Source organism: Calonectris borealis, chromosome 2 (genome assembly GCF_964195595.1).
Source record: "Calonectris borealis chromosome 2, bCalBor7.hap1.2, whole genome shotgun sequence".
In the NCBI taxonomy this organism is placed as follows: Eukaryota; Metazoa; Chordata; class Aves; order Procellariiformes; family Procellariidae; genus Calonectris; species Calonectris borealis.
Genome location: NC_134313.1, coordinates 53,524,105 through 53,551,332, shown reverse-complemented (window position 1 = coordinate 53,551,332; position 27,228 = coordinate 53,524,105). Strand labels below are relative to the sequence as shown.

Sequence of the window (27,228 nt, the reverse complement as noted above, 5' to 3'; positions counted from 1 at the left end):
AAATGGCAACTTGCAGCAGGGAGGAGGTAAAGGAGAAGCTTCTGAAGTGTGATACTCGGTGCCATGCTGACAGGACCATGGTGACCTGCCTGGAGTCACCAGCGCTTTGTTGACATTTTCTTGACACCGGCTCCTGTAGAGTTGTAGACTGTTCTCCATAGCCCATTCTGCTAAGTCTTGTAAACTGTGCTGTTGCATGTTCTGTTTTCTAAAAAGAGCATTAATCCTTCTTCTGTTCACTGTGAAATGTATATCATGGGTTAGTTTCTCTGCATTCATAGAACCATATTTTTCTATTTGAAACTTTCAGTTTTTCTAGGTCTATTTGGCAAGAGTAGACATAATAAATTACACCTTAAAATCTTGGTCTTCATGACCTGCTACTAAGACAGCTAAGGTCACAGATGGTTCCTGGGTGACTGAAGGCCTCACAGATAAAAACAACAGTACCTTGCATTGACTCCAAGAGCAAATTGAGAAGAGGTGGATGTTCTGGAGCATGGATGTAATATGTAATGTTTTGAGCAGGGGGATTGGACTAGACAATCTCTAGAGGTCCGCTCCAACTTCAACTACTATGTGATTCTGAACTAGGGAGGAAGTTTTCTTTAAGGGGTGTCTGCAGCCTTTGTGACTTGGAATTTCATTTTCATTATACTCCATCTTTCCAGTAATGAGTACATTGATAACTAACGATTTTCTCCCACCTCCAACATTTCATAGTCCTGTTGCTGTCTGGATACTCTGATCACATGAAAAGCCAAATATAGACCCTATGAATTCACGCTGTTTTGAATAGAGGGCACATTCTGGAGTCAGTATTTTGAGTCACTGGTGAAACTGTGTACAAGGTACAAAGATATTACATAGCAAAAATGTTTATGGCACTTCTTGCTAGCTTGTGTACCCCCTGCAAGAACTGCGATAAGTGTCTGCATTATATGTTTCAGAAAATCTAGCTAGGAAAGCTTGAAGATATCCATAGTAAAATTTGATTGTTGCCACTTTGCACACTGTGCTTGGAACAACGCATTTTCCCTAATGGGGTGTAAGGAAAAACACTCTACATTTGCGGGAAAAAAAACCCCAACTTTATAGACATTTGCTAGACATAGCTTTAAAGAGAAATGTGTCATGGGATTGGACCTAAATGAAATAAGACAGTGCAAAGAGACAGAAATTCTGCCATTAATCATGTTACTTTTATTTAAACAGTAAGGTGTGCTTTTAATGTAGGTGGTTTTATTTTTATTAATACTCAATGCTGAGTTTTGATCAGTACTGTACCCAAACAATTTTACAAATATAATGCTCAATACACTGTTTATTGCTCATTGTTTTGGTATGAACATAAAAGCTGGAAATGAATGTAAGAATAAATAAGGCACCCTACTAATATGCTGATTTCATGTATTGTAGTGCACAAATTTCCATTTTGCTTTTACAAGTCACTTTTGTCATTTTCCTTATTAGAGAGAAAATAACTTAGATTTTATTATTTGGGCAAGGACCAATACTTGTCTGAAAAGTCAAAACTTGAAAGCACTTTCTCATTTTTTTAATTTAACCTTCCAACTTACAAAACTAGCTTTCGTAGAGCATGTCCCAATTTCTTTTTCTAAAGACAAAAAGTATTTTTGTTCTTCCTTTGCTGTTACTAGGAAACATGCCTTGCAAGAGAACTGTTCACGTACTGCTTGAGACAAAAGACCTGACTTGCTTTTTTATCCGCGTTTTCTTCTTGTACTGACCCCACTCAAAAGATAAAAATAAAAATGCAAAGGCATCTTTCCTGACTTATCTCGTGTGGCTCGGCCCAAATCAGTGACCAGCACAAGGCGGGAGCTCCACAGAAGCTGGTTAAAAGCTTTTTTTTTTAATTTCAGTATGCCCTAAATTAGAACTTCCCAATAGTTTCAAAATACATACTGTCCAACTGTCCTTTTTCCTCAAAGGTCCATGTTGGCGCTCTCTTGTTTCAGGGCTGAGGAGAACAGTGATGCCCTGGTCAGCCTCACAAACTAGTAAGCCACTAGGGCAGAAACCTGTTTGCGAAGGCTTCAATGATTTGACAAACTATTGCCGAAGTGCTGACAAATGATCAAATAAACGAACCAGAGAGACGGGGCTCCAACCTCCCACCTCAGCTCCCCGCTTTCTTTAAACAGTTTGTTACATTCTTTTTAGAAATTATCTGAAACAATAGCAGAGACAAAGGGTTCGGATCTTTTTTTTTTTTAATTTAAAGCAGATTATATCATAATTTCCTGATGTTCTAATGTTTATTCTTTAAAACTGAAATGTTCTTGCAGGGTAATATAAACATAACAGATAGAATCATCGAGTTTACCAGTTATATGAAGTAATGTATGACATTATCTATGACAATCAATGTATGACAATCTATGACAACACCCAGCTTTACATGAACTTTGAAATGCAAGATGTCTTTTAATTACTTAAGTTATTACAGTACTGTTTTAAAGGAATCTTTTGGTTACATGTAAACACTATAAATTAGCTGTTTAAAAAATAATCATGTAAGACAAATATGGCATTGACATGGTTTAAAAAACAATAACTAGCCCTAAATCTGAATACTCTCAGGGTAGAACAGCAAAAGCAGATATCAATCTAATGCTATGGAATAACATGCTGAAATTTTGACTTATTTGATGAACCAGTGCTTCTTTGTGTTCCCTCCTTTTGTTTTCATATTTTAAGATTTTCACCGTCAGTGCCCTAAGGAATGGGCCAACTTGTACTATGTGTGACAGGATAATATGTGGTATTTTGAGTGTTGCCTTTCTAATATTAAGAGCCATCTAAATTAAGTTTCCTAAATATGTACTGTTTTAAATTAAAATCCTGAGGAATTATAATCTGTTTACTTGATGATTTTGGTTAAGTGCAATTTGATGTATGCAGAATACTGTTTCATTTCAGGTCGTTCTTAGTAAGGCATATTAAAAACAAATACAAAAGTGACAACATAACATTTAGTTTCTTGCTACAAAATCTTAGGCAAAAAATATTTTTGCATGTAGTAATGGACTTTATCCATTTGCTGGCTTACAGGAGTTAAAATTTGTGCATTAAGCTTAACTGCCCTTGTCAGAATGTGCTACTGTGCTATAATAGTGGTCCAAAGCTACATGCTAAAGATTTTGTCTCCATGCTCAAACATAGCTTGCACAAACTGCTTGAAGACTCTGTCCATGTAAGTGCACTTCTTTGGCCATATTCCTTCCAGAAAACCAATATGGCCTCCGCACGAAGTCAGAACCAAAGCAACGTTTGCATTTTGTTTGGCAGTTTCTACTGGTATAGCTAAAAGGGGGGAAAAAAATGTTTTAAGTCCTTATCCTTCTATGAAATGCCAGCCACTGAATAATTTCTCTTAAATGTTTCTCATGTAATACATTTGTAAACATGCACAATATTAACATATGCTTAAATGCACCACAGGATGTAGAACCATAGCTGTGTTAAAAAACATTTCTCTCTTCATCATTAACTCACCTTATCTCTGTGATTTTTCTGGCTGCTGTAAAAGCTTCAGAAATCATTGGGCTTCATCTTTCTTTCAGTCCCACTGATGGAACAGCACCCGTGTTAATGCATACTTACGATTCGGTATAAATAGTGTAAGTGAAAGGAAAATCAAGCCTGTAATTTTTAACCTGTGTTGCAATATTCAACTTTGGAAGAACTGAGGAACTAGGACCTTATTTGTGAATCCTATTCTTTTTGTAGGAGACTCCAAACACAAAACCTTTAATGTCACAATAAGGTTTTGTCTTTAAGATATCCTATCAGCTAATATTAAAGATAATCCTAGGTTGTTATCATTATTATATCAGATTTGCCATTAATTGCACCTGCATGTTTAGACCACACCATGCAAACACACTGGGAGAGGGTTCCTGCCCTGAGGAGCTCAATCTAAATACGCACGGTAAACAGAATAAGAGGAAGGGCAAACAATTGCATATGGACACAGAAAGCTGTCCCGTGTCATCCAGTAGGTTAGTGGTTCTTTACCAAATAGTGACTGCTAGAAAATTATTTATTTAATTTAGAATTTAGATTATTAGACCAGATATAACAAGGATTTTTCTTTTGCTGGGTCAGCTCCCTGATCTGGTTCCCCATGTTAATGCCAATATATGAATGACCGCAGGCACAGTCAGATGAGGACTGCGGTGAGGTGGCCCTTTCAGTGACAGCCTACAGCTAGCTTGAAGTCATCAGTGAACTACACCCGAGACGTGCGCTGACCTTAGAATGTGCAGAAGGGGAGGCTTCAGTGCCTCTTATTTTTAATATGCATAGATGTGTAGCTTAATCAATGCTATCACCTGGGCAGTTCCCTTTGTGAAAGAAAATAAAGGTCAGTTAGTGCAGACTGAGCACAGAGAAAGCATATGACTTTACAAATGGTATTTCACTGTGTTGGGATGACACTATTATCACATGAACTGGTTGACACAACAGTGGAGCCTTATGGAGCTGTGGTGTTTGCACTCTTGATATAAAAATTAAGTTATTTAAGCAAATTCCTCTGGAGTTTTAAGTATGCTAAATATACTCCTGAACAAACAGAAGTATCAATACACTTCAGTAAAGAATGCGTTTTGAAGTTCCAGTTTTCAAATAATAAACTTCATGGAAAGGAAAAAAAATAAAATTCATACAGATTTTTTGATTATTCAGGATTGACAGAAAAAACATCAGCAAAAGACAACATGCTCTGTCCAGACAGAAGGGAGTAGTAGGAATTTCACTGTATTGTCTAAAAAAGGTTATGATTCCACAAGAAAATAAATCTGATTTTAGGTCATACACTGCTAAAGTGAAAATGCCTTGGTACTACAACACAAAGCAGCGAGTCATTCGCAGGATTTCTATTGCTGCCTTATTTATTAAAAAGTATTTTTGAAGAGAGACTTCTAATCAGGTTCACTTTTTGGGGGATTCAGTTGTCCACATCCCTTTCTGACTGAACTTCCTTCAGAGACACCCCTCACTCACTCCTATTTCTAGGAGCCTGCTTTCCTTTACCCCTTTATACATTTGCTGTCTCAAAGGTCATTGCCCCTGCATATCACTACCTTCTTTTTAGCTGAGTTCCTTACTTTCGAGTGCTGGCAGACTCCTTGATGTGTGCTTCAGATGCCAATTTGCCTTCATTTTCAGCAATTAGAGTAACAGCATGGCACCGGTTCCTTAGCCAAAGGACCCCCAGCCAGAGTACGTCACTCAAGATCTTGAATGCAATGACTGTGGTGAACAGATGCACAACTTAAAATAGATCAGGGCAGAAGCACTGGACCTGCAGAGTCAGGGGAGCAGTCTGTGCCTCAGAGGTCCTTACTAGCAGTGCCAGAACGATGTGCTTTGTTCCGCTCCAGAGCCTCAGCGTGGATGCTAAACCAACTATATCCATAGCAGGGTTAGTGTCTTTTACGAATGTTGTGTTATAAGGTTCCTGCCCATAATGTAAGGTACTTGATTGTGCCCTGAATGGAGCACAGACTGAGCTCCAGAGAGCAACAGGGATTCTCTTGCAGAGTACGTGAGATTCTTTGCTACTCAGTGCTATTCATTTCTTTCACTCTTTTCCTCCTTTCAAAGTTGCATGAATCTAAGTAGTTTATAGATTCCAGCATTTAGTAAGTGATTTTGATTCTTTACTAGGTGGAAGAAACCATGCTTCTCACTGTCTCTGCAAAAAGTCCTTGACTTTTCCTTTGTTCAGCTGGAAAATTGAAAATACTATATGCAGTATCTGGGCCTTTTAAAGCAATACTGAGGCAAGACTAAAAAGAAAGTCAATGAAATAAAAGCCTAGGGCCTGCCAGCCTTGACTGGGAAATAGCACAGGCTGAAAACAAGAGATACAGAAAACAATGTGTTATTTCTTGCAATCCAGCACATGCATCATTTTCAGACTCCAGACTCAGCAAGCACTCATCTGGAGTTTTGCCTCAGTTAATCTGCCCAGCAGTCTCTGATCTGGCTCCTTTGGATTCTGTGGATGAACACATTGCCGTGTACAACTATCGTGCCTACAATTCATGTCAGCTTCTGCCGACTGCATGGGAATTTGCCCACTTACCTGTACCAAGCCATCTGCTCCTCTTCCCTCTAGTAGCGCCTGGGCCATGTTAAACAGAATCCCGATAGTGAAGTGGGGATCAGATTCAAGCCTGAGTCTCCCATTCCTGCTTCAGGCAATGAATCACACTTTCCATGGCCATTCTGCAGCTGTCTCCCTGGTCACTGAGGGGACTAATGGATAGGCTTATATGCAAAGGTATGGGGAGGAGCGTGAGGAGAGACACACTTGATCTCCAGGAATCAGAGACAACATGAGAACTCCATCGATCCTAACGGATTCAGGATCAGCTACATACTGGCCTGAACACACCTCTTGACTAGCTAAGATTGTGTAAAAACATGACGGCTGTTCACTTTGTCAGACTACTGTCAAAGGATAGAGAGAAATACCCTTTCTTGCCGAGAAAGCGTTTTCCTGGGCATGTGGAAGGGAGATGACAATAAATGTCTCCTCTGCTGTGCCAACCCAGCTGGGGAAGCCCTTAAGGCCAAAGCTCACCGTGACCTCTGCATACCTGTCATTCAGAGATTGCCAGTGTAATGATACCTCCCAAATCAGTTTGCTGGTGGTTAATTATTCATTCCCAAACTGACTGGCAATACTGTAGTAGGTGCCATGTGCCACCTGCCTCCAAACAGCTACAGCAGCTCTCTCCTAGAAGCCTACCAGCACTAGGATGTGGGTTATCTTCTGTGCCAGGTAGGTGCAAGCCATAGGTCTTCACGAATGTCATCTTCCCCATCCTGAAGTTCTCCCTATTCTAACTAACATGCATTTACAGCAGAATTCTGTCACAGATGATCGCTGTTGTCACAAGCTGCAGCACTGTGCTGAATATGCAGTCGTTTGCTTCCATCTGCAATGGCGATTTTTAGTAGGTGCCAAGTTTGACCTGCTGTTACCTCTCTGCTCTTACCTCCCCTGTGGTGAACAGGAGAGCCTGCCCTTGGCATAGTCAGTCTTGATACAGTTGGGTCACCACTGGTATGACTTCTTCCCGGCAGAGTTTCTTGCTCTGCAGCTTCTCAGGAGAAAATTGAAAATGTTGTGTTGCTCTCCAGTGCCAAAATGCTTGGCAGTGGTGTGGTACTTTTCTTAAGGCTGTTTCTAGGGACCGTTAGCCATCCACAAATAAACCCACAATGCAGTAGAGCAAATTCTGCAATGTGAAGGGCAGATGAATGGAACACTGGATGTGATGCACTCTAGGATATAGGATGGCATGCCAAAAGATACTACTGTTCATTTTTGTGAACATGTAACCTTGTACTTAAGTTTCTACTGACCAAAATCTGTACTGCTGTTTCATGCAGCAGGCACAGACCTGTTATTTGTGATCACAGAACCACAATGCAAATACGTATGTCCAGAATTACCTTCTTAAAATCAATGTGTTGTAGTTTTTTTTCAAAAAGTATTTTTTAAAAAAGAACAATAGAAAAACATACATGTGAAGCAGCATCAGCTTAAATAAGTCATTGCTGTCAGGCTATCTGTTCATTGTTTGGTTGATTTCTTCCTTAAACTCTCTCTCTCTCTGTCTCTTTCCTTAAACTCTTACCCTAATTGTTATCCGTCTGGCCATTCCTTGGCCATTTGGTCCCTCCAGACAACTTTGTTCAACTGCACTGTTTACATAATAGGATGCAAAATAACACCTAAGAGCAATTACTCCAAGTTTGCATTCAGAGGGACGGAAAAGGTTCAGAGAGTTCAATAAAAAGTATAACTGAGCTTCAGACATTTGGCCCAGTGGATCAGGAGGGACCTGGCATGATATCTAGCTTCAAGGGCAGGCTTTCAGCTTGGGCACAACACACACCAGCAACAATTAGCTAAGCATTAGTACAGTGAAATTTAAGTCAGATGCCTAATACGCTGCCTAAAGTCTTTGAGGAGAATAATGCCACTTCATGAAAAGTTAAACATGATACTGATAATGAATGCTATCATTCCATCTTCTTGATTTATTTTTGACACTTACAAAATAAAAGGGCTTGACTTGGTTATATTACATATTTCCTGAAGCAATGGCTCATTTAAATTAGTTATGGTGAGAGAAGTGTCATGCAACGAAGAAAGCATTTGTTTTCATTAGTTAGTATTATGCAATATAAGAACTGCATTCCAGAATTAAGCTACAGATACATCAGCTGCCAAGCTCGAACTTTAAACAGCAACATTAAGGAAGGACTGCAAATTAATTGTTTCTTCCTAATACTGGATTGAGATCAAAGGGCACATTTTCACAATATATTCAAAAATAATTGTTGGGAAGTACGAAGTGTACCAAAAAGCTACATGAGAAGAAACGATCAGGTAGTAAGAGGCAACAGAGACAGCATCTGCACTTTTTAAGGGAAGTCTCTCTTTAGGTCCGTATTGTGTAGTGACAAAGCAGACTTGGGGTTTGTATCCCCCAAGCTCTGTTATAGGAAGACAGATTGGCTGGGTTTATAAAGGACACTTAAACACAAAGGAATTCTGGCACAGCTTTCTCCCTCATGAGTTTCCTAGGTCTGTTCCCCAGCTGTCGGAAACTACAGCTATCTACAACACAGGTAGAAGGTAGCTTAAAAGCTGGTAGGTATTACTGGGAGAGATGACGCATGAAATAACCAGTCCCCAAAGTGAATAAAAGGCTGGGGTCTGGACGAGAAAAAAATTTGTGGCTTTGAATCCATTATACAGTTGTGAGTGGAAACTGCCTCTGGTTGCCACAGGCTTACACGTGTCCACACACTTTTACATCAGAAAAAACAAGCCAGTTACCAGAATAAAGTCACCTCTCAGAGTAACACCAGCCCGTTATGTTTGCTAACATAAAACAGCCTGCAAAAGCGTCAAGATTAATGAATTCCAGTAACTAATGGCAGCAGCCATAATTTCTAGGCTGCTAATCAGGGTGCCCTGTGCCTCCTGCCAGTGCAACTTTTCACATTGAGGGTGCATAGCACAAACAAAAAAGGAGCCAAGGATAGACACACATAACAGAGTCATGCTATTAGCTGTAAATCAACATTGTCCTGGTGGCCCTTTCTGAGGTGAACTTGTCACCACAAGGACAATGGTTTACAGCCAACAGCATTACGCTGTGAACAAGGAATAAATGAATGCCTAACCACCCAAACATTTTCATGGAGAAGGGCTGGTTAGGGTCAGAGTTTAAGAGAGGATGGACAGTCATTACAACAGACTCTAACACTTCTTGTTTCAGAAGTGTTGGTGCTCTACCTCATGCCCCTCTATACTGCAAGACTTCTAATGCATTCTAATGATAGGTTTGATACCTAAATCTGACACAAGAGACCATCCCTATAATCCACTGTTCACCAAGTTGTTGTGTTTCTTTTAAAAATCAGCTTCAAGGGAGGAGAGATGTGCCACAGCTGTACTCTAGGGGACTCAATCTTTTGGCTAGTCAAACTACACAATCACAGAACCGTTGAGGCTGTAAGAGACCTCTTGAGATCATCTAGTCCAACCCCCCTGCTCAAGCAGGGTTACCTAGAGCAGGTTGCCCAGGACTGTGTCCAATCAGTTTTGAGTATCTCCATAGACAGAGACCCTACAACCTCCCTATGCCAGTGTTTGACCACTCTCATAATAAAAAAGTATTTTCTTGTGTTCAGATTGAATTTCACGGGGTCAAGGTCGATGGTTCGCTCTTGAGAGCTGGAGGTTGTATTCTAAAATGAAGACACAAGGGGATGGAGTATCTGCACTAGCTTTAATCTACTAATAAAGGTCCCAGTCCCAGTGATAATAGGCTGGAAAAGGTTAACAAATCCTCTGGGGACAGAAGCACACTGTCTGGTTCACTGCTGTTACTTGTGCTAACTAGCTAGCTTCCTCCTGCCACAGTTACTACTTCACTTTAGAACAGAAACCACAGACTGAATTAGAGCTAAACATAGAGATGAAGCCATTGTTCCCTCTCTAAGATACTTAGTGGCAGAAGCATAGCACAGCAGACCACCCACCTTGCGGTACTATGGGAAAAGTCACCCCTAGGGTCATAAGACCCATAAAAATTTATCTTCAGAATCACTAGCCAGATTTTATATTTGGACACAGATTTTAGGGTCACAGCCCCATCCATTCTCATTTTCAGGGCATTATACACTTACAACAGAAACAGCAACTGGCCACTTTCAAGGAAAAAAAAAAAATCCCACAGAGACTAGTAAATACAAAGGGACTAACTCTGTCTCAGAAAGTCCCTGAACTGCAAATTATTAAAGGTGGATGCAGTATTCTGTAAGAATATTGCTATGTTTGCCCAGATCTTTTTCTCTTTTTTTAAGCCTCTGTTTTGGCCAATGTAAGGGATAGGTCATTTGGCTAATCCAGAGTCACCATTTTTTCCCTCATATTAGGTGGCTGTCACCTCTTTCTACTGTTCATGCATAGCATGGATGCTTTTTGTTCAAGAGGAGAAGAAATCAAACTGTTTTTTTCTAGTGCACTCTACTGGAGCGGCCCTTTTGTCTTCATGTCACGTTTGTCTCTAACAGGTCTTCGAATATACATAGTAATGTAAGTGTGTGCATGTTTCTGTATGTGTTGTACATCTGTGCACAGATAAACAGTACACACATACACAGAGTCTCTTCCAATTCCTTCGTTCTTCTGTTTGCTGTTCTAATCTGTTTGCCTACTGACTTTGGTTTCATGACTCATTCTACAAGAATCTCACTTGACTTGTGGTGGCAGAAGAAAACTTCCCTGAAATAAATCGAGTGTATAAACTTCATATTTGAAGGTGTCAGGTGTTCACTGCTGAAGACCGTCCCCTCAACCAGCTGTTCATTATAGTGGTTTTCCTCTACATTACATTAGCTTTTGTTCTCCCTCTCTTCTCAGACACTATAACCAATACACAGACCGCAGGAACAAGTGTATCTTTTCAAGACAGTTAGCAACAGGGTTTTGATCTTCAGATCAAAAGCAGAATGTTCATAATGATCACATGTTCGGCAGAAAATGATTGCCACCCCATGTGCTTCTGCATTCTGTACTAATCAGGTCTCTCCATCATCAGCTGTTTTATGTGCGTCTTACACTGTAAGTAAATTGCAGGACTGATCCATCCCTGGAGGTTTTGATCCTATGTAGAAGAAACATTCAAACACACCTCCACGCATAGTCTGAGTTAATTCTCAGACCTATGTAGTTTGTCTTAATGGTTGCATATACAAATAAATAGATTTTAAAAAGCCTAAACTTACCATGACCTGGTGAGAAAACATCATCCAGAGAGTTTAGGCATAACACTGGAATTCCTACTGACTTCAGCTTGCGACATGGGCTAGCATCTTCATAGTAATCATCAATTGTACGGTAGCCAAACATGACTGAAGTGAACTGCTTGTCAAATTCTCTAACAGTTCTAGCCTGAAGTACAGAATTCAAATAGGGAACTATGTAAGCATTTGGAAAACAGCATCCAGCTAAAGCAAAAGTAACATTTTCACATACCTTCATCACGAGATCCATATCAAATAATTTCTCCAACATTTGTCGATGCCTAAAAAGAAAGAGAGAAAAATTGGAGGGCTTGGTTTTTGTTATATAAACAGGTGTAGAAGTCCTCTGCTTTACAGATACATTTATAGAAATAACTCCCTAACAAGAACATGCTTGTTTTTAATTTTCTGTCATATTAAAAATCTGTCTGGAATCCAAGAGCAGAAGAAAAGAATTGTTCATTCATATGCAGGCACATCCAGCAACATAGTAAAAATCTACATAAGCCATGAGAAAGATGCCAAAGATAAGAGAACTAAATATTTGGGAATACAAAATACACCCTGATTTTATAAAGCAGAGGATGAACTAGTCCTTTCCATGCTTTTCCAGTCAACACCAACTTAAAAGAATTAGTATATATACATATATACTCAAAGTCAATATGTGCATGTCTAAAAAATTAAAAAATACATTCACTTCATAATGCATATATATAGAAGTACGTTGGTCTTGTGACTAGTCCCCTGAGGAGCAGAGAAATTTAGTCACATTGATGACAATCTTTCTTGCAAAGGTCCTCTTGATTTCAAAACTCACAGAAGAATGCACACAGAACAGCTATGTGAAGTGTTGTTACAGCATTAATTTTGCCAATATTATTATACCTGCTGTAGATCTCATGCTAACATCCTTCCACCTTGCTAAATAGTTCAGAAGGCAACTCACCTGCTGATAGAGGATTGTAGACAAGTAGTCAAGTAATAGTTGAAAAGAAGCCAGTTTAGTGGCTTCTCCAGAGATTCTACAGATTCAAAAACATTCCAACCCGCAGAGAAAATTGCAGCTGCCATTAAAGGAGTGTCTCTGCCAGTTTTGCCCAGGTAATTTAAAAGAAGCATGCTACAAACAGAAATGAAAAACAGAAACATATATACTATCAAATTGTTTGCTTCAATTTAAAGCAAATATAACAATCAGCCACCTTTTTGTCTGTTTTTCAGTTGTTTCTTGTATCAACCCTACAGTTGTGCCTAATACTTCTAAAAGGTAGTCAATGTAATCAACATATGACTCATGAAGTTTGCTTTCTCCCTCTACTGTCAGAGAGGAACTGAGCGCACTGTGTCGGATGTGGCTAGGAGTGCATTTAGAAATAAACAGAGATATACTAGCCTTATTTATATCACTAAAAGGGAGGAAAAGGTGAAATAAATGTATCTTACTCATGGAACAGGTATTCCCAAGTTGTTAGTAAGTTTTACCATTTTACAAGCTCTTGGTCTTCCTGATCTAATAAATATGATCAGTGTGCCTGACAAATGCAAGCTGCCCCTGGCACGCCTGCCTCACTATGAAGCTGTCTTTTGAGTTGAAGGTAATGCCTTTACCCCACCTCACACATACAAGACAACACAGCTGTTTTTTAGCACAAAGTATGTAAAGAATGAAGTGTTGGATAATGAATATAACTAGTGAAACAAAATTATGAGCCGAATAAATGGCTTAAGTCTTGCCTTTCTGACCAATTGCAACTTACAGTCTCTACTGCTAATGTATAGTTGAGTTGAAAAAAGGGGAGAGTTCACCAGTACCTGACCCTTCAAGTGTAGAAAAATTAAAGTAGCAGGAAGAGAGTAAAAGAAAAATACTAAGAGAAAAGGGGTAAGTCTTACTTTACTGCCTGAGGCTCCGAAGTTTATAACCAGCATTTTAATACCAAGCCTTTAACTCAAAACATTACAAGTTCTACAACTTAATATAGCTCCCTGGACCACCAATACTCTGTACCTTGGCTTCATCTACCATACTTCAGGAGACAGCAACCTTTCGCAAAGACATCGTGAACCAGCCTGCCGTCACAGAGACTTTATCCCCGTGCACTACCTACCAGGTCATAAGACAGCAGTGCAAAAGGGAAACCAGTCTTTGGTATTACCAAAGACTTGCCAGTCGGTAGGAACCCAGCAGCTCACACAGCTGAACCAATGAGGAAAGTCACCTGTGGCACATATAGGAGTTAGGTAGCATATCTTCCCTCTCACCCACAGAAGAGGAGGAACCTATGAGTCACCAGTTTATATACTGTAAGAACATTGAACCATAAACCAATTTAAAAAAAGTTGCAGTAGCAGAATAAGCCACCTCTCTAACAGAATTCACAGAATATATGTGGTAGAGAGAAGGTTCAGAAATCTTTAAGTTAGAAAACAAAGTCCCCTTCCAGAATAATACATACTGAAGATCAGTAGAACAAGTGGGCTTTCATTTACATTTACAGCTTTGTGAAGTGAATGGTTACTTTTCCTCTTCATTGGGCAAATGTGTCCTGTATAGATTAACCGGCTATTCAGAAAATTTTGAAAAGAGAGAGATAATAAAAACTATTGTAAGATTAAGACAAGTGGATGATTTTCACAATATGCCCCTGGTGAGATCTCTGCTCCTGCTTAATTTTAAACATGCAAGTGTTCCAATTAATTTTGAAGCATGGAAACAGTCCCCATGTGGATGATTAGAGACTCTTCCAGTTTTCTGTACATTAAGCATATGCTTTCTCTTTGTGGTTCAGGACTTTAAAAACATGTTGGAAAGAGGAAGGTGGAACATCTTGCCTAAAATCACCCAGTGGTGGTGGTGGTGAGGCAAAAGCCAGGAACACAACACAGATCCCCTGTGCCATACTAACAGACTTCGCCACTATTTAGGATACCATAACTAGGTTAAGCCAAGGACAGAAATGACACTAAGGGCTGAACTGGTCTTTTGTACCACTCACAGAACGGCTAGCTTCTACTGCACCTTCAGCCCTGAAATCTGATTCTCCACCTACTATACCCCGGCCCTCTTAGTTCTAGTGTAATGGTGCACCACACATGAAGTTACCCATGAAGAACTACTTTAAGTCTGTATCTTGTCATTGAAACAAGCCTCTACTGCAAATGCTTCTTTGGCTTTCACCATTTCCAATGAAATATGTTTTTGCAATACATCATGTTATTTCATGTTTTGTATGCAAAAAAGTCTGAGCTGGGGAGAGATAGCATGCCAAGTGAGACAAGAGCCAACAGGTTCGCTAACCTTGTGAAGAAGAGTTTTAAACTAGGTTTGTCAAGGGATGGAGGACAAAGCCTGAAGAGAAGCAAAGGCCTGGCAGGCGCTGATGAAACACCCAAGGGATAGCATAATGGGGGAGGCTCTCACACTTCCCTGAGAAAGCAGCATGACTGCGGACCATCTCATGTGCCAGTACATGCACGAACACACAGCATGGGAAAAATAGAAGGAATTAGAAGTCTGTGCATAGTCACAGAACAAGTTTATTGGATCACACAGACAGGGAGGACTCGCAGGCAGACAAGACTATGCTATGATGGATGCAAACAGACGCTTCATGAAGGCCTTGAAGGCAAGGAGGAGGGTTTGCACCTTAGACAAAGGAGACATTTAAATGCACAGAACTTTTCCCTGGTGCAGAGGGAGCAACAATTCAGAGCTAATAGATCAAAATCATCTGGGACGCTAACAAAGGGCATATCATGGTGGGTGTCTGCTACAGACCTCCTGATCAAGAGGAGGAATTAGAGAATCCGTGTCTTTGGACAGCTAAAAGAAACTTCATAATCACCAGGCACAGGGAACTGTAACCATCCCAACATCAATTGCCACAGCAAGGCACAAGCAGACCAGATTTCTGGAGAGTATTGAGGGCAATCTTTTGATACACAATCAATGACCCAAATGTTCTATGGACCTGCTACTCACATGTAAGGAAGAACCCGTCAGGTACGGGAAGGTGCAAAACAGTCTTGGCCGCTGAGAGTATCAGATGGTGGATTTTTAAGATCAAAAGTGCGTGGGGAAGGTAAGCAGCAGAAATACAGTACTGGAGAGAGTTGGCTTTAATTTGGTCAGGGATCTGGTTGGCAGGATCCCATGTGAGATGGCCCTGATGGGCAAAGGGGTCTGGGAGAACTGTTTGACCTTAAGGCTAACTGAATGTAAAGTACAAGTGTGGTACATTCTGATGTGCAGGAAGTTAAGCAAGAGTGGGAGAAGACCAGAAACAAAAAAACTCCTGACTGAGTTCAGGAAGGAAGTATCCTGAAGGTAGAAGGGGGGTGGGCTGTCTGGGAGAAACAGTCATTGCCCAAGCATGCAGGGATGCAGTTAGGAAAACTAAAGTTCAGCTGGGGTTGGAACTAGCAAGGGATATGCAGGACAACAAGAAAAAGGCTTCTGCAACAAGAAAGGCTTCTGTAAGTACATTGGTACAAAAAAAGGCTCAGAACAAACAACATCCACTCCTTTCGCCTCATCAGTGAAGCCAGTCATCTCATCATAGAAGGCAATCAGATCACTTGGGCATGCTTTGTCCTTGATGAATCCAGTCACCTTCTTATCCTTCATATGCTTGGAAATGGCTTCCAGAGGATCTTCCCAAAGAACTGGGGTTAGGCTGACCAGCCTTTATTCCCTCCTGGGACCACTATTCAACAGAACAGGGAACCTAGTGACAAAGGATTTGTAAAAAGCAGAGGCTACCTGTCTTCCCTGTCTTTTCTGCTGAGGTCCATTCTCAGGCCTACTAGGTCCCTGTGCCTAGTGGCAGAGTATGGGAGAATGAAGTATTACACGTGGCAGAGGAAGATCAAGTTAGGGCCCAGTTATGCAAACTGGGCATAAACATGTCAATGGGACCAGGTGAGGTGCACCAAAGCTCCAGAGGGAGGCAGCCAATGTCATTATGAGACTGCTCTCTATGACTTTTGAAAGGTTGCAGCAACTGTGGGATATTCCTGATGCCTGGAAAAAAAGGCACCCATCTACAAGAATGGCAAGGAGGAGGAAATGCAGGCTGGTCAGCCTAACCTCAGTGCTTTGCAAATATCCTCTGGAAGCCATTTCCAAGCATGTAAAGGTAAAGAAGGTGACTGATAACAGCCAGCATGGATTTACCAAGGACAAAGCATGCCTGGGCGACCTGATTGCCTTCTATGATGAGCTGACTGTCTTTGTTGATTAGGGGAAAGGAGTGGATGTTGCTTATTTTGACTTTAGCCAGGCTTTTGACAGCCTTCCAAGCTTGCAGGTCAAATTGTGGGTAGCAGCTGGTGAACTGGAAGACAGGGCTGCCATTCTGAGGGACCTCAACAGGCTGGAAAAATGGGCTGGCAGAAACCTCATGAAGTTCAACAAAGGCAAAAGCAAAGTCCTGCACCTAAGACAGGTTAATGACTAGATAGAGAGCAGCTGAAAGAGCAAGGCTTAGTACCACATGTATCAACCCATACTGGTTTCAACAACAATACTACTTGCTTCTGAGCCAGACAGAGCAGATACCCACATCTCTTCCAGCTTAACCTACCCACACACTGCAGAACCCAAACAGAGTGAAGATAAATCTTGTAATTTCCAGAGGTTACTAAGAAACATGGCATGTTAGCTCTAGTTCCTACTTGTTATCCCTCTGTTCCAAAGACGGCCTCCATAGTTTCCAAAGATTGTATTGCCCATGTGTTTGGCTGTCAATCTGTCTGTCAGTGTTTCCTGTCTTTCTCCACCCCCCTCAATTTTTGAACGTTGGCCAATTTCGACCTTCCCTGACACAGAGCTAAAAGCCTTAAAGATACGAAGTTTCTGAAAGTCTTCTGAATATTGACTGTTGGAGACAGAACCCAAGTTACTTGCAGTTCAGTAAGTACGGCAGGTATTGCAGAGTAAGGATTTACAGTCAGGCTACAACCGTCTCATTTTACGACCATAGTTAAGCTGAGACTTGCGGTACGTAACACCTTACCCTCCCATAGAAACACCGGCTGCCATGAACGGAGCTGCGGGGTGCAAGCTGTGTACGTGGTGAATAACGGCCTCTAAATCCTCTGTGTTAGCTGCACAGTAAGTCCGTGGTGTCTGTAAGGAGTCAGAGGGAAAAATGCCATCATAAGCTTTTGTATTATCCTTTAAGGACAAAGCAAACTGAACAGTGGGTCATTTATATAACGAGATAAATTTAGCATTTATCATGAAGCTGCCGAAATGGCAAATATAAACCCAGAGCGTTCCATGAGGAGGTGGAGGAAGGAGTTATACTTGTTATCATTACAAAATAAAACAGGTGACAAATATCTTCAGTGTCTGCAGCCCCCAGGTCATCAGATGAAATCTGAACACAAAGCCACGAGCTAAACTAGACAGAACTAGATCAGAACTAAATAGGCACCGATATTTTTAAAATACCCCGAGGAAATGAAAACACATCATAAAGGCTGCAATTTACAGAACAGAAAGTTTTAATGACGATTTTACCATCTTCACGCACATTCAAATGCAAAAGAAAATATTAGATTTCAAGTTCTGTCAGCTAGCATTTGAAAAGTAGCCAATATTTAGATTCTGCACACAATACGAGCAAATAAATAGATAGATAAATTCACCAGTGCCATTTACCTAAAATACTAAATACATTTACTAAAATACTCTATTAACTAAAGCAATGAAACACCCATATTATCCCTTCTCTATCTACCATCAGCATCTCTTCACATCTTTAATTGGGACTTGGAATGACTTCCACTGGCATCACCGGGATTTGGGTAACCCCTTCCCTGCTTACTTGAAGGATAAGCACAGCTTTTGAGCCTCACCTGCACAGACAACTGCTACAGGCCAGAATCTGGGGGACTATCTGGAGCGGCATACCTTTTAGGTACAGTAAGAATCACAGTAAAATAAGTTTTTTCTAATGGTGTTCTCTAGATTTCATCTACAGCACGAGAGAGCTTTTAACTATAGAGTTGCTACTAAAAGTGTTAGTGGCCTTGACTTAACTATAGGTTGTGGCTGGCCTGCCAAAATTCAGTATAAACTGAATGTAAAAATACTTAGTTATGAGTTAATTGAAGTTATTTGTTGCCTGAAGGAAGAATGTTTTTTAAGGTGGTTTTTTTTTAAATTGCTTTCAGTTATACAGCCTGGATATTTGTGGGCAATTTTAACAAGTTTAATTAGATGAAACTAATTACTTAAAATACATTTAACAAGAATATTGAAATGTTGAAGTCAAAGATAAAAAAAAAGGCAAGAAAAGCTAAATCTGGATAATTAAAACTGAAGACGGTCTTAATTTCCATTTATGTTGCATTTCCAGTTCTCATCCACATGAATCACTCTTCACTGTTTTACACCCTATTAATTATAAACAGTGTGAATGTGTTTTATTTTAATTAAATTGTCAAGTTTACAAGGAAAAATAAATTATTTTTGGTAACTAGAGTCTAATGTATTCTAAGTGAAAGTGTATTTGATTAAAAGTTTATAAAACTAGAGAGATATGTTGCATTTTAATTCCAGTTAATTCCTGACACTTTAATGTCTATCTATCTACTCATTGTATGAAGATATTTTCAAACACCATCTTAGCTCACATTGGCTGTGGTCAATCTAATATTTAATTATTCCATAACAATAATTCACAGTAACTTTCAATAACAAACAAGAACAGCATTTAAAAACTGATCTTTAAAATAATTATTGTTTGGTGTAAATTTGAATCTGTCTTTACAGAGACTAGAAAAAGAACTACTTGCATGACTGATTTCTACTGTGGTGCTCAACTATGCTTCAAACTCATTAACTAGGGATTTTATATTAAAATGTAGAAACCCCTTTGCAGAAAATGTGATAATTTCAGCTGGTTTGCTTTGCAGTAAGATCTTATAAAGCTTAAAGATGTAAATCCGATTATGGTAAAATACACACAATGCATCCAAACAAGAGATCTTTTCTCTTAACAATTCAGAAATTCATCAATAAGGACTTTGTGTATCTCAAAACTGCTTTGTAGATCCATCTCCAAAAGTATGCAGAAAACTACTCTTAACATGGCAATATTTGCATTGAAATGCTTTATCTGATTATGGGAAAACATTCTGAGCTTTTTAAAGTTTGAAACCAGGGGATTAAAAAATGCAAAACAATACCAAGTATTATGCACATTCATTCCAGCTGCAGAACTGTCAACAAAACGCACACGAAGAAACAAAGCTTATTCAGCAATATTTCATCATGCCTTGTCCCTAGCTGCAGAAAACGTTTAGCTTCACGACTTTGTCATTTGTGGAACTGCCAGTTATTTCTAAGCAAACATGATACGTCTGTCCCAAACACAAAAAATGTCTTTTGTAGCTGAGTTTGTGTCATAATTGCTGAGAAAAATACAAGAACACATTTAACTTTTTGGATATGGCTATCCATAAAAATCTGGTTCATTAATTCAATAACATACATTATGGATCAATTTTAGTGGCACAACTTTTTAACCATATGAAAATCTAGTTTAAACTCATATTGGCCACTGGGAGAGTAATTATGACTGCTTATATTTGGATTTGTATGTTAAAACTACGGAAGAAAATTGCATTGATTGAACAGAATTTCTTGGATATGTGCATTTTAGATACTATAGTATTTTTGGAAAGAAAAGTATAAGGATTGTTCATTTTAATGTTACAGATATTAATAATTTAAATAATTTCCTAAAATGAAATGTTCACAAAAATTGTGTGTTGACCAGTTGACCTCTCTGAGTTTTAAAATAAAAGAGGAATATTATTGGCACATGATTGATCTGCCAGATGACTAGACTCTCTTCTCTGCATTTTCAACATATGCTGTGAGTTTCTCTCATTTAAATCCAGCCGTACAAATAGACATGAGTGATTCCATATATACCACTTATAAGTGAGAGAGGTTTATCTTAGAAGTCATCCTTACCAAAAGATCCTCACCAGCAATTCCTCGATTGTTAAAAACCACGCATCTAAAAATTGAGACAGTAAATTCAATTATACACATTGTTCATTCCACTTAAAAAGACAAACACACAAAAAAAATGAAAATGCATAAAGAAAAACGAGCCAGTTCTATGAGTAAATTCAGCACATAAATATTCACAGTCCTACAGATCCTAAAGGCTGACCTGTGTGGAACAACCTTTATACCAAAACGGAGTTCGCTGAGGTCAGTGGGACTCTATGTGAGCTCTGTGACGTGCCGGTCAAGGTCAGATTGCAGGATGAGAGCCCCAGGGTTTGCCTGAAGATGGTACACGCATCTTGTCCTGCCTGCACCCTGAGCTGGCCAAAGACGAGCCGTAAGCTCTGCCAGTGCAGGGCTGAGCCTCAAGCAGTGCTCTGAAGGAGAACGTCAGAGATCCACGTGTAGACATCCTCCAAAGCTACGTAATTGTATTAAATAGCAAGAAGTGAGCCCAATCAAAATTATAACGGCAGCTGCATCTAAGTTGCAGGTTCTTGGGCATAGGATTTTTTTTTTTACCTGGTGTAGCAGAAGTTTCTGTTCTTTCTATGCTGGTGGGAGTCTCTGAATTTTCTAGCAGTATTACCGTGATTTAAGGATCTATGCTTTCTTAATAAATCTTACTTTTCTATTACTCTTCTACCATCTCACTGTAATAATTTTGTTAAATAATATATACATATTTTAGATGGGTTAAAGGCATGAAAAATTACTTACTTTGGTGTTTTTCTCAAATGTTGCTGTTTAAAAACAAAATTATAGCATTCTGTTGAAATCTGACCTAAAGCTCTCCTTTTTAATGCTATACCTTCTTTTCTTAGGTGATCAAATGCAGATATTTCTTTCAGGAATACTTACAAAATTAATAGCAAGAAGTTGTTGATTTGAGGGCTTTCCTCCTCTGATATTTGTAACTGGTAAGTTTTAAAGTTATTTTAAAAGTACTTTGAACAGTTAAAGTGCTACTTTACTTTCATAATTTAGTAAAGCAGTTATCCAAACCTCCAAACAGAGAAGAGATAGCCAGACATGTAGATAAAAGCTCACATATACATATTTGAAGAAGTTATTATAGTCAGTACCAGAAGCCAATCTGCAAAGACAAAATTTAATATTCCAAATACAGATCCTGGAACAATGACAACTTATTTTAAAGCACAGCAGCAGCAATATGATTACATAAAGGAATCTACTCATCGAATAATTCACTTATTTTACCCAACTCTGACCAGAAGCCTTTAACAACAAAACTAAATTAAGCAGTGACAATTAACCACCACCAGTAAGAGTAGGCCAGCTCTCCTTTCTGCACTCACGAATTTGAGGCTGCTGAATTTTGGCATTCAGAAGCTGACCTCCTCTGAGGCCTGCGGCCAGCAACCCATCCACACAAGTCTTCTTGGAGCTGAATACAAACCCCTTCTCTAGAAAGTGTAAAGGCAACACAGATACTGATATTATAATTTAAGAAGCAGCAGCAAAGGCCTGTGCAGACTTGGCTGGCTTTCACTGCAATCTCTGGGGCACATCTGTAGATACTAAAACAGCCCTTCCAAAGGTACTGCCTGTTACATAATTCTACTATTATTATTATTACTACCAATACTTTCTTACACAAACTAATGTCTTTAGATCTCATTTGCCTTAGGAAGGCATCTTATACATATACATACTTATATCTGATCTTATTAGAAGCAGGAAAATACTAGCAATGAAATACAACAGCACCTATATCCCAGCGTGTCGCTTTGATGGATCATATGAAGAATGTAGGATTCCTTGCTCGTTCCTGTCAGGCCAGGCAATAACAGAACTGTGGGTCTTGTGCTGGCATCCGGATAATATAAGCTGTCACTATTATCAAACCAATCCAATGAAATCTGTCCTCCATCTGCTGTTTTAATGAGCTCACTGAAAGGCACATTTCAAGACAACACTGATTAGGTCGAAAAATACATGCATACTATTAAGAATGCTTACAGTGTACAAATTACCAGGTATGAATTCTGCATTTTTAATTATGTTTTAATACTCAAAGTGCCACCTAACTAGGTATGTTTGCGTGTTTACCATTCAGAAAGAGCCATGCCTACAGCTGACATGAGTTAGCACAGTCAATTTGTGGAGTAATTCCCGTTCACAGTAAATGAAGAGCTGGCCTTTCATGAATTGCTGCTGATGTACTGGAAGCTTGTAACTAATGTGATTTTTGGCATTGCCTTCTCTTTTATATAGGCTTGTGTACTGCAGATTTCCTTTGGATCATCTGACAATCTTCTGATAGCACACTGGGCAATGTGTTAAACATTTATGACATTTTTTCTCTTTATCCAAAGAAGCAGCATGTATAATGGATGGCACTTCGTTACGTTTTAAACACACGGAACATAGACACACACTACTATATCTTTCCCCCTGTATCTCCACAAACTTTGCTAGAATGCACTCTTAAACCATATATCTTAAGAATGCAACAAATACTATAATATCCCAAGAAGATAAGCATGCATTAAACAATGACAAGAAGGTTTCATTCTTTTTTTAGAAACATATAGCATCTTCCCTCTTCCTGGCAATGAAGACATTGTACGAGAGAGTTGGTGTAGGAACTACCAAAATGTAAGCCTACCTTGCATTTGATTTTTCATTTGAAAGTCTTGATAGCACCTACTCCAGATTTTAAAGCTCATCAGCCTTGTTGGACTCATTAGCTCAGCTTTGCCCTTTTTCAGTAATGGAAAGTAGATGCAATGCTGGTGTGTACTGCCAACACAATCTCAAATGGTGCAAAATAAGCATTGCCCCATGGAACTATGTTTCTTCCCTCACAAACCTTGAAACAGAGAGTATACAAGAAGGGCTAGAAAAAGTGGACATGGCCATACCACTGAAATGTTTCCTAGTTACTAAAACTAAGGGAAGCTGCTAAGTGCTAAATCTATTCTACCATGCAAACAGAGCTGAAACAACTTGTGCTGCATCCAGGTTCCGGCACATAAAAGTACTTCTCCTTAGGTCTTGTGCCAAAAGCCTCCTTTGCCAGACTAAGTCTCATTTCTGTGTGAGAGAGCTCAGCTGAGGACAAACAATAAATATAAGGTTTTTTCCTCTTAGAATTTAGGCATCAAAGAACACAACATAAACCTCACAGGTAAAAGTTACTCTGAAAATCCCAGAAGTTTTATATGCTCAAAACAAGGCTGAATATGGCCATGCTATGGTGAAGGTAGAACATGTTGGTTCAATGGACAGATACAGTGATTGCATGACCTTCGCAAAATGGTGGCATTCAAACACCGGAATATTTGATACGCCAGATGACTGTGCTGCCATCCAAAGGGACCTCAACAGGCTGGTGAAATGGGTTGACAGGAACTTAATGAAGTTCAATGAGAGGAAGTGCAAAGTCCTGCACCCGGGAAGGAACAACCCCATGCACCAGTACAGGCTGGGGGCTGACCGTCTGGAAAGCAGCTTGGCAGAAAAGGATGTGGGGGTCCTGGTGGACACCACGTTGAACATGAGCCAACAATGCACCCTCACAGGAAAGAAGGCCAACAGTCTCCTGGGCTGCATTAGGAGGAGCATTGCCAGCAGGTCGAGGGAGGTGATCCTTCCCCTCTATTCAGCACTGGTGAGGCCATACCTGGAGTGCTGTGTCCAGTTCTGAGCTCCACAGTACAAAGGAGACATGGAGATACTGGAGAGAGTCCAGCAAAAGGCCCCAAAGATAATGAAGGCACTGGACCATCTCTCCTATGAGGAAAGGCTGAGAGAGCTGGGACTGCTCATCTTGGAGAAGAAAATGCTCAGGGGGATCTTATCTACACGTTTAAATATCTGAAGGGAGGGTGCAAAGAGGACGGAGCCAGGCTTTTGGCAGTGGTGGCCATTGACAGGACAAGAGGCAATAAGCACAACCTGAAACACAGGAGGTTTCCTCTGAACATCAGGAAACACTTTTTCACTGTGAGGGTGACAGAGCACTGGCACATGTTGCCCCGGAAAGTTGTGGAGTCGCCATCCTTAGGGATATTCAAAAGCCGTCCGGACACGGTCCGGGGCAACTGACTCTAGGTGGCCCTGCTTGAGCAGGGGAGGGTTGGACAAGGTGACCTCCAGAGGTCCTTTCCTACCTCAACCATTGTGTGATCCTGTGAACGTATGACCACATCAGTTCCTATATTGTCACCAATATTTCAGTGCTCCAAAACTCTCTGAGCTAACATAGGGCCATTTGGGAACCTTGACCTTTTAAACCTACTGTATATTGAATCCAGGATAGAGATGGTTCCAAGTCTATAATGGAGTTGTAAAGGCAGGCATAAAGCAAAAAAATGGGCACAAGCTTGAGCAACGACGGTAGCTGTGACACAGTCAGAGTAAGGTAACCTGGCTGCCAAATCGATTACTTTCCAGAAGAAAGGCACTTACTTCCTGTACTGTACTTGGGGTCTAGAGGTGATAAAGGGACGCAGGAGTGTCTGCACCCGACCTTCCCAGCACCAAATTGTGGGATAGTAAGTTTCTGTCACAACAGGGCAATATTCCTCCAGAAAGCGGCAGAAACGGTCATTGCTGGCCACCAGCTGGGGTTTCTAGGAAGAGAGACTACAGTCAGGCATGGGCATTCATATAAAACAAACTAACAAAGAAAGAAAGAAATGAAGGCTTGTTTAAATCCCCTCCCAGTAAACTGATTTCTTTCATATAATCATTTGTAATGCTTTTTCCTTTCACGGTAAAAAGATGAGTAAATGAAAACCAAAGGAAATGCCAAAATGCCCAACTGAAAAATGAAACCCACTAAACATAATGGATTCCTTACCTATTTCTAATAACATGCTATTCTAGCTCTACTTTTTCCAGCATTGTATCTTTCACTGACAAATCAAAACCACACCATCTCACAGTAGGTGAGCAAGATTTTACAGAATCAATTTTCTTGCACCGCACAGAAATGACGCTTAATCTGTGTACTTTGACTGTGCACCTGCAGTACCTATTTTAACCTGGTAGGACACTCCTCCTCCCATCTCATACTACGGTACACAGCTGCATTGGTTACTCATCTCCAATAATGCTCTGCATACAGAGTTTTTTCTTACAGCTTCTGTTTGTATACCAATTAAGGTGGAAATCCCTGTGTACCAAACATCTCATGTTTTAGCAACCACATTTCTTAAACTTCTCTTTTACACTGACTCTCCAACACGCAAGTGTTAATAAGACAATAACAGATGCTTTGAAGAAAACTGTTATGCAGTGGTGGTGGCACATCCTTCTGACCTTTCATTTTTCTCCTCTGACCAAAATCAAGTACCCTCTTCTCGATGAAGAGGAAGGCTATGTTCTCAGCGGTTCAGTGAAGGACTGTGGCAACACACGTCTTCAACAGTCATAAATCTTTTGATACGCGTATTTTCAGTTGATTAAGCTTTCAACGAGGAGCTCTCACCAAGGGGCCAATTTAGATCAGATCAGGCTCACTGCATCCAAGTAATTTGTGAATGCCTCATTTACCTGTGAAACCACCACTAACGAGAAGATGTACAAGAGTGTCTTAGCCCCCCAAAACACTCTCATAGCAGCTCCAAAGGTGTTAACGATGTTACTGAAGACAGACGCAGGGGCAGCAAACTACTTTATCGCCTGCCCTGCCAGTAAACCAGCGAACAGGTCGGGGTTTTGTTGCAGAGGGAGGGCTGCTGACCTCCCTTTCCAAACCGTCGCCCCCAGCCAAGCTCTCCCCCTGGTACAGCGGCATTTCGGGGACGCCTCAGGCCAGAGCTCCTTCCCCTCCCAGGCCAGGCACGACCAGACGGGCTCTCCCTCAGGCCGCCCGGCCCCCGGGGGCGACCGGCGGGCCCCAGCGGAGGAAACGCCTCAGCGGTTCCCCCGTGGTCCCAGCGGCCCCGGCGGGCGGCGGGGGAGCTGCGCGCCCCGGCACGGCCGCGGAGACGGGCCTGTGCGGGGGACGAGCGGGTTTTCGGCCAGCCGGGTCCCCGGAGCGGCACCTCCAGAGGAAGGTGGCGGGGGATGGGGGGTGTAAGGACGAGGCGGGCGCTGCGCCCTCCCTTCCTCCCGCCCAGCCATTTCAGGTGCCGACGCTCCCCTCGCCAGAAGGGTGCCGGCTGCCTCCCCTAAGGGGGGCAGGTGGAGGTGACCTTCGCGGGACGGTCCCCGCCAGGACGGTCCCCCCTTGGCGGGACACCTGCGGAGCCCGCCCGCCCCGCCGCCCTCCCGCTCACCTTGGCGATGCTGCTGAGGTAGTAGCAGGCGTAGGCGACGCCGAAGCCCAGCACCAGGGACAAGCCCACGCCGGAGCCGAAAAGCCCCACGCGGACCTGGCTCTCCAGGTAGAGGGAGAGCTCCCTGGTCAGCACCTGCCAGTCCATCGCACACGCGGGGCGGCAAGGCAGGGCAGCGCAGCGCACCCCGGCTGCCGCGGCCGAGCCCACCCCGGCGCGGAGGAAGGAGGAGGAGAAGGAGGAGCTGCCGCCCCTCTCCCGCTGCCGCTGCCCGCGGACCGCTCCGCGCTACAGCGCCGCCGGCGGCATCCCCGCACCGCCTCCGGCCCGCCCCCGTCCCGGCCGCCGAGGCCTGCGGGGCGCGGGCCGGGGCCGGCTTGGAGGTCGGGGCCGGGCTCGGCGCGGAGAGAAGGGCTGCGGGCGGGCCGGCCTCCTCCCGCAAGCGGGCCGCCGAGCCGGGCCGCGCCGCGCCGCGGCGGCCACAGCCTCGCCCGCAAGGGAGGAAATCCTGAGCGAAGCGGCGGGGCGCGGCCCTGGGCGGCCTGGGGCACCTCAGCCGGCCGG

At 41.6% G+C, this 27,228-nt stretch overlaps 1 protein-coding gene across 2 annotated transcripts; it reads right to left on the bottom strand.

The window, feature by feature from the left end:
• Positions 1 to 1,183: 1,183 nt before the first annotated feature.
• Positions 1,184 to 26,988, bottom strand: ABHD3 (abhydrolase domain containing 3, phospholipase). Of its 2 annotated transcripts, XM_075142003.1 has the most exons (9): positions 26,665 to 26,988; positions 24,848 to 25,011; positions 22,142 to 22,324; positions 20,369 to 20,414; positions 17,394 to 17,506; positions 12,323 to 12,496; positions 11,606 to 11,654; positions 11,356 to 11,521; positions 1,184 to 3,330 (listed from the first exon to the last, which is right to left on the bottom strand). In XM_075142003.1, the coding sequence occupies exons 1-9, from the start codon at positions 26,809 to 26,811 to the stop codon at positions 3,152 to 3,154; spliced, it is 1,221 nt and encodes a 406-aa protein (XP_074998104.1). In that variant the 5' UTR covers positions 26,812 to 26,988; the 3' UTR covers positions 1,184 to 3,151. The 2 variants fall into 2 exon arrangements, with proteins under 2 accessions (XP_074998104.1, XP_074998105.1); XM_075142004.1 differs by lacking the exon at positions 12,323 to 12,496 and having other exon boundaries at positions 26,665 to 26,950.
• Positions 26,989 to 27,228: the final 240 nt, after the last annotated feature.

Bases quoted from the DNA above. Each gene is read 5' to 3' on its own strand.
- ABHD3 (XM_075142003.1), bottom strand. From the start codon at position 26,811: ATGGACTGGCAGGTGCTGACCAGGGAGCTCTCCCTCTACCTGGAGAGC. The intron at 22,325-24,847 runs GTAAGTGCCTTT...TGTGCCTTTCAG, and splicing joins CCCCAAGTACAGTACAGGAA to TGAGCTCATTAAAACAGCAG. The intron at 17,507-20,368 runs GTAAGGATGACT...GACTCCTTACAG, and splicing joins TTGCTGGTGAGGATCTTTTG to ACACCACGGACTTACTGTGC.